The 7,650-nt window shown below is 47.0% G+C and overlaps 1 protein-coding gene across 1 annotated transcript in view; it reads right to left on the reverse strand.

Moving 5' to 3' along the window:
• Positions 1-390, reverse strand: part of Knstrn (kinetochore localized astrin (SPAG5) binding protein) — an 11,335-nt gene extending 10,945 nt beyond the window's left edge. Inside the window, exons 1-2 of the mRNA XM_010624677.3 lie at positions 160-390; positions 1-44 (exon numbers count right to left, since the gene is read on the reverse strand). Of these exons, the coding sequence (XP_010622979.1) occupies positions 1-44; positions 160-368 (253 nt within the window). The 5' untranslated portion in view covers positions 369-390. The remainder of the gene's footprint in view (positions 45-159) is intronic.
• Between the last annotated feature and the right edge of the window lie 7,260 nt (positions 391-7,650).

A 7,650-nucleotide genomic window follows, 5' to 3' on the forward strand; every position in this document is an offset into this window, starting at 1 on the left:
CGGTCTTCGCCACACTGGTCATGGTGTCTGGGTACGGCTGGGTCCTGGAGGGGGCGAGATGTGACCAACGCTGGGCGGCGGTCCGGTAAAAGGCCGCTCTGCTCACAGCCAGGCCTTCCCCCCTGCCCAAACCCGCCCCTTTTCCCGGGAGAGCCCAACCCAGGGACCCACCGCTCTGGTCCACAATCCCCGTCGCTCGAGTTCAAAAGATTTTCTGCAGCAACCGCCAAATGGGCCGCTAGCTCTGCCGCCTCGGTTTTAAATGGAAACTTCCGGTGGCCAGGCGGAAGGGGGCGTGGCGTCTGCTCCGTAGGCGGCCCTGTTGTACGGAAGACTCTGCCCTGCACAGCGGCCCCGGGAGCCTTCATGTTGTACGGAAAGTTCGAGCAGCGGCTCCCAGCCCTGGACGGGGAGAGGCTCCCTCGGCTGGCCTGAATGGAGCTAATGAGCCGCAGTGTCAGGGTTCGCCCAGGAGGCGCAAACGTGGAGAGGTTTAGTGTCCGTGTTACAATCCTCTTTATTTGGTCTGTGATTGTTACAGGTACTGCCAGGCGTCGAGGTTATTTTTTTTTCTTTTTATTAGTATATATTTGCAATACATAATTACATTCATCTTGGACAATTGGAACATATACATATTATATCTTTTTTTTTTTTTTTTTTTTTTTTTTTGAAATGGATCTCCCTATGTAGTTCAGGCTGGCCTTGAACTCGCAGTGATCCTCCTGCCTCAGCCTCTGTGGGATTACAGACTACCACTACTGTGGATGACATATTGAATTTTTTTTTTTTGAACCAGGGATAGAACTCAGGATCTTGCATTTGCAAGGCAGGCACGGTGCTACTGAGCTACCTTCCAAACCCTCCATAGCAAATTTTAATCATTTTAACTTCCCCCTCCTCTCACCACCTGCCCAGTTATTTGGATGAAAATTACATTTACAGCAGGACAGGCTTGAAAAAGGCCTGTGGTTGAACTAAGGTACTTACTTGCTTGTCCTGATTTAGGCAGAGATTCAAGACTAAAAACTAAAAATAGGGCAGAGTTCTCTGTCATTTAATGTACCCATGTATTCATTTCTTCTATCAAATATTTACTGAGCCCCTGCTGGACACTTCTAAATGGGTTGGTGTGGATGAGGAGCAAATATCAGAACAGACCTTGGCTCTATTCTCCTAGAATTTACAATCGAGGAATCAGTAAAACATCAAACTAATATATATTTACCAATTATGGTAAACCTGAAGGAAAAGTACAAGTGCACACCTGTAATCTCAGCTACTTGGAAAGCTGAGGCAGAAGGATCTCAAGCTCAAGGCAAGCCTGTAGAATTTACCGAGACCCTGATGAAAGAGAGTGAGGGAGAGAGTGCGCTGGGAAATGTAACTCAATGGTAGAGCACCCCATTATGATTTATATCTGGATGTGTATTTTTTCAAAGCTTTCTTTGACTATCCCATGGAGCCTGGACTGAAGACGTTAGGTTGTGGTTCAAGTTGATACAGTTAGAAATGGAGGAGCTGAATGAGCCACTGCTGTCCCTTCTTTCACCTGTGGGCACAGCCCTGCCCTGGTGATTATCTGTGTTTCAACTTAGGAGGCTGTGATGCCCGAGGTGGCAGATCATCAGTTCCGACTCCAGGGAGACACGGAATGGGAGGCCCGGGAGTCAGAGGCACCTGACCTTCAATACTGGAAGCCTGAGTTGTGTTAGAACTCACTGAAGGCTCCTCTTCCTCCTCCCCAGGAGCCCACCAGTCAGCGCCAGCCCTGCGTGCACCCTCTCGCACAGTGTCAACACCACCACCAGCTCCTTTGCTGAGAACTCTACCACCTCCAGTAGCACCTTCTACAACCGCAAGTTGCCCTTCCTCCTCCTTTTTCCCTTTCCTTTCTGCCTGTTCCTGCTGCTATCATCCCGTGATTTTCAGTAAATGTAGCTACTTACTATGAGGTGCACACTTGGAAATTTTTTCATTGCGTACACAAGAACCTGGACTATTTTTGGCCCATTCAACTGAAACAAAATAAGAAATGGAAGCAAGGCATGGTGGCACACCCCTGTAGTCCCAGTGCTTGGGAGGCTGAGGCAGGAGGATCTCCATGAGTTCAAGGCCAGCCTGAACTACATAGTGAGACCTGTCCCCAAAACAAAAACACAGAAGGAAGAAATAGTGGTGGCTGAGCCATGATGATGATGGTGATGGTGGTGGAAGAGATGGAGAAGCAGACACATGGACAGCAGCTTTGGGAGTAGAGTCAAGACTAGATTGGATAGAGGGGAAGTATTAGAGACAGCTGAATTAGATAAAAATTAGTAGGCAGTCAGCGAGGGATCCGGGCCTCAAGGGAGTCAGTGCAGAGGATGGGTTATCAAAATTGTGGTGCTGGGGATTCATCTCAGTGGCACCACGCCTGCCTCAAAAATGCAAGATCCTGAGTTCAATAAAAAAACAAAAATGTGGTTGGAGGCTGGGCATAGTGTCACACACCTGTAATCCCAGCATTTGGAAGGCTGAGGCAGGAGGATCGCCATGAGTTTGAGGCCAGCCTGGGATACATAATGAATTCAAGGCCAGCCTGAATGACAAAGTGAGACCCTGTCTTGTAAAACAAAACAAAACAAACCCAAAAATTGTGGCTGGAGGCAAATTTGAAGCGGGTCAGGCCGCAAAATGGAGATGTCACAACTGTGAGTCTCTCTAGAGATAAACAGCAGCCCGAGATTGTGCTGTAATCAATACCACCTGGCCCAGTGGGCCCCGACAGGTGCATATGTGGGTGACCAGAATACCCTGACCCATACTCCCATCTTTTCCAGATGTCTTTGTTCTTATTTTTTGGGGGGGAGGTGCAGGTCTCACTGTGTAGGTCACTATGTAGCCGAGGCTGGCCTTGAACTCACCGCAATCCTCCTGCTATCCTCAGGAGTCCTCAGCCTCCTGAGTGCTGGGATTGAGGCCCTGGGTTTACCACCGCCACACCTGGCTGCCTTTCTTCTTTCTACCTTAGAAGTTATAGATCAGGTTAGCGATGCTTACCATATATCCTTGCTATGTGCCTTGCTTCTCTGTTGGATCAATATCAGCTAAGCAACTAATAATCTTACAGGTAGTTTGACCCATAGCTATCTAAGTTGCACCCACACTGTGATTTTGCTGTACAACATAGCCTTGGAGAAAACCTCAGTGACAAGACCCTTTCTGCCTCTCTGGAGCTTTCTCTCAATACAACTTTCCTGCTCTTAATCTTAACATCTTTTGTCCTGGGCTCCATTCAGTATGGGCACATCTGACATGGGACATAAATGGTAACAAGTAGGGAGTTGCTCCCTGTGCCAGAAGGAGGAGGAAGGTAAAGGGGGATGTTGAAGATGATTCTCAAGCTTAAGGAATTGCACGGCTAGACACTATTTTGTATAGGGTGGGTGGGAGAACTGACATGGTATGTGCCGCAGCCCGTGAAGGGTTCACAGAGTCAGGAATGACCGTGAGAGATTAAGTGTAAGACAAAGAAGACAGTAAAGTTTACATAGTGAGGCCAGGTGGAAACTCTTTGTCCTGATGAGAAAAAAAGCTTGGCTTGCATCTTCAGCACCTTTATCTATAGTGTAGATAAGGAAATGGAAAGGGGATGCCTGATTGGAACAGGGAGATGGGCTAGGGGCTGCAGGAGATAATGCTCGAAGTTTCTGTGGTGGATAGGTGGGAAGGAAGACAGCTCTCTTCTCAGCCAGGCCTTTCTCCACCTCGCTCTCCTGGGAGGAGGTGAGTTAGGCCTGGCCAGAGTGATCTACGGAGCATTGCTCCCAGCAGGTATGCACACTTGAAAGACATTCCAGCGGTCGCTTAAGTGGGCAGTTGGATATAGGCTAGCGCCTGGAGAGATTCTGTGTTAGAGGTATACAGTCAGCCTTTTGGGCCGGGGATTTAGCTCAGTGGTGCTGCCACCTGCCTCACAAGTACAAGGACCCAAGTTCGCTTCCCGGTACCAAAAACAACAACAACAACAACAACAACAATAACAAATACAGTCAGCCTTCCATGTTCTTGGGTTCCACATATGTGCATTCAGCCATCTGTAGACTGGAAATATTTAGGAAAAGCTCGTGTGTGTACTGAACGTATACAGACTTTTATCTTGTCATTTTTTCCTAAACAGTCTGGTGTCAGAGTGATTTACATATCATTTACTTTCTATTAGGTATTGTAATCTAGAAATGACTTAAAGTATAGGGAGGGTTTCCATAGGTTATATGCAAATAGTGTGTCATTGTACATCAGGGATGTGAGGTTTTGGTGTGCTGGAGGGAGGGGTTCTGGACCAACTCACCTGCAGATCTCCAGGGACAGTTGTGCTCTCACAGTTGTCAGTACAGGGCTGTATTTAAACCCACAATTCCCGAGATTTTCCAGAGAGGTGTAGAGAGAACCTCAGGCCAAGAATAGGAACCCCAGCATTTAGAAGTTGTGAAGATAAGAAAGTACCTGCCAAGAAACCTGATAAAGAGGTGCCAGTGAGGTGAGGACACAGAGGTGGTTTTTCAGAAGGGGAGAGGAGGGAGTGGCAAACCATGGCGGGAAGGAATGTACATTATGGAAAACAGTTGAAAGCACAAGCAAGATAGGAACGGAAAGGGATCCGTGTATAGTAAATCCCTGACTTATGAATGAGTTTCATCCTGTGAGAACGTTTGTAAGCCCAACAAAGTGAGTCTTGTACACCTTTGTCACAAATACACAATTAAAGCATTAAACAACCAAACATAGGGCCAGGGATTTAGCTCAGTGGTACCACCGCCTGCCTCGCAAACACAAGGTCCTGAGTTTGATCCCCGTACCCCAGAAAAAAACCAAACAAACATACAGAGATATTGTAAATAAACTATTTCTACTTACAATTACCTCAAAATGGTGGTATAGTACAGTACAAATGGTATATAGGGGATTGCATGGAGTGAACTGGCAAGAAGAGAGTCATTCACTGGGGGAGGGAGGATGGGGGAGAGGGCAGAGCTGAAAGATTTTCAGCAACAGGAGATGGAGGGAAGGTGGATTTTGGCCCATGCCCCATGTTGATTTTTTTTTTGTACCGAAGTTTGAACTCTTGCCCTTTCACTTGCAAGTCAGGCCTTGGAACCACTGAGCCAAATCCCTGCCCCTGATGATGGGTTTTTTGATGGATTTGATTCTGATCAACCTCTTGGAAAATGATCCAGTGATGTCTGAGTAATAGCTCTTTTTTTTCTGATCATAGATGACTCTATTGCACTGGGTGACTTTCTGATGGCTGCTGCAATCTCTGTGTATTGTTCCATGTTTGGTCCTGTGCCTCAAAACTAACAGTGTCTCTTCAAGTAAAGAAGATCCTCTTGCATTTCCTGTGTTTTGAATCTCTTGGGTTCTTGAGTTACATCTTCATCCTGGCTCTCTTTATCTGCCATCTTTTCACCACAGTCCAATCTCTCAATTATTTTCACTTTGGTTTCCATGGTTATTTCTTTGCGCATCCTAGCTGTCCCCTCCACATCACCTCTGCTTTTCCTCTCACTTCTGGACACCCAGGCGCTGACTGAGCACTGCCCTGCTGTGCACTGTCGCACTGTGCAGTGAGCACACAGCAGCACAGCTGTGACACTGTCCGCAGGCACAGGAGAGAACTTCCCCGAGATTTGTTCCCATCTACGAATATTCATAATGTGAGGGCCATTCCTACCTGTGAAAATTTATAAACCAGGGACTTACTGTCATTTAGTAACAAAGAAGTCATTGGAGAGTCTGGCGCAGAAATCCTGGTGGAGACTTGAGTGGAAACCACAATGCAAGGAGTGAAAGGAAGAACGTGAGAGAGAGCAGATGGCAGGAACAAACACCAGAGAGGCTGTGATTGGAACAGAGGAACTGGACAGCAGCTAGAGATGGGTTGTGGGTGGGGATCAAAGAAAGGTTTTCTGGAAGATGCTCAGATCCATGGTGGGCTGGTGGGAAGGAGTCAGCTGAAAGGAAAAGGTTGCTTCAGGAGGAAGAGGGTCTGGTTAAGGGTGTGGTGGACCTGGGAGTATAATTTAGGAGCAGAGCATTTGTCCAGCATGCACAAGGCCTGGGGTTCAACTTAGCACTGAAAAATTAGGAAGGGGCTAAGAAAGATGAGATTTTTGCCAGGTGTGGTATTGTACACCTGTAATCCCAGCACTAGTGAGGTTGAAGCAGGAGTATCGGCATGAGTTTGAGGTCAGCCTGGGCTACATAGTGAGTTCCAGGTCAGCCCGAACCACAAGGCGAGATCCAGTCTCAAAAAAGGAAAAAAGAAAAAAAAAAAAGGGCTGGGCATTTAGCTCAGTGGTGCTGCTGTCTGCCTTGCAAGTGCAAGGTGCTAAATTCAATCTCCGGCACACCCCCAGAAAAGAAAAAGAAAAAGAAAACCCACAAAACTAGGTAATTAAAAAAATATAGCTTTGAGTCTCTACTTAGAACTTGTGGAAAATATGGGATAGAAAAGAAGGCCTGACATCCCTCAGAAGAAAATCTTATTCCGCAGCTGCCCAACCACCTTGCAGCTGGCACTGCTGCACGAGGGCTCCTCCAGGTGCACTGGGAGATACTTGCTTTGGTTGCAGTGGGCTTTAGTCACAAAGGACTCTACCCTGCAGCCTCTCTGGGTGGCTCCTCCCCGCTGCAGCCCTCCTCATTCAGGTCTGGGAAGGGCCCTTCCCCACCATGACCAAACAGAAAGGCTGGCTCTGGGCATGCCTGAACCTGCCTGTTTTGCAGTTTATAAGCTGCCTCCTCACACCCTTCATGGGTTAGGCCTGTGTGCTGTTCTTCCTTATGCTGCAGCATGAGTTCTAATAGGCCTCTTCTGGATGGCATATTCTTGCATACCTGTGATTTCCCTCTCGAGGAGAGCATTCTGAGCATAGACAGGGACTTGCTAAATTGCCCAAGCTATCCTCAAAATTGCAATCCTCCTGCCTCAGCCTCCCAAGTAGCTGGGATTACAGGTGTGCACTACCATGCTCTGCCAGACTTAATATCAGAAAAGGCCTGGCCTGGAGATTTAGCTCAGTGGTACCACCCCTGACTCATAAGCACAAGGTCCCAAGTTTGATCCCCAGTACCAAATGGACAAAAAAGAAAAAAAGAAAAGGCCTAATATTATATGCTCACTCAGAACTTAGATAAATGTGACTAATATGCATCCTTTGTCGACTTTCTCACTTTTGAAGTTGAGTTTTTCTTTTTTGGTTTGGTATTCAGGATTGGAACCCAGGGCTCACCCATGCTAAGCATATGTCCTACCACTGAGCTATACCCTTGGCCCTGAAATGGATATGTATAAAATATACAACATATATATATATAAAATACTGCAGTGCTAAAGATTGAACCCAAGGCCTTGCACATGCTACCATAGAGGAGTGGTTTAAAGCATAAGTTCTATCTCTGAGCTACGTCCCTAGCCCCATGACACCAAAATTTCTTTATGTGAACAAAGTGCTCCCCCACTAAGCTACATCCCAGCCCTGAAATGGAATTCTTTTGGCTTGTTTTGAGTCAGGGAGTCACTATATAGTATAGTCCAAGCCAGCTTTGAACTTGCTGAGTAACCCAGACTGGCCTTAAATGTACACTCCTCCTGCCTCTGCCTTA

Source organism: Fukomys damarensis, unplaced genomic scaffold, assembly GCF_012274545.1.
Source record: "Fukomys damarensis isolate Sample0158 unplaced genomic scaffold, DMR_v1.0_HiC HiC_scaffold_17, whole genome shotgun sequence".
Taxonomy (NCBI): Eukaryota; Metazoa; Chordata; class Mammalia; order Rodentia; family Bathyergidae; genus Fukomys; species Fukomys damarensis.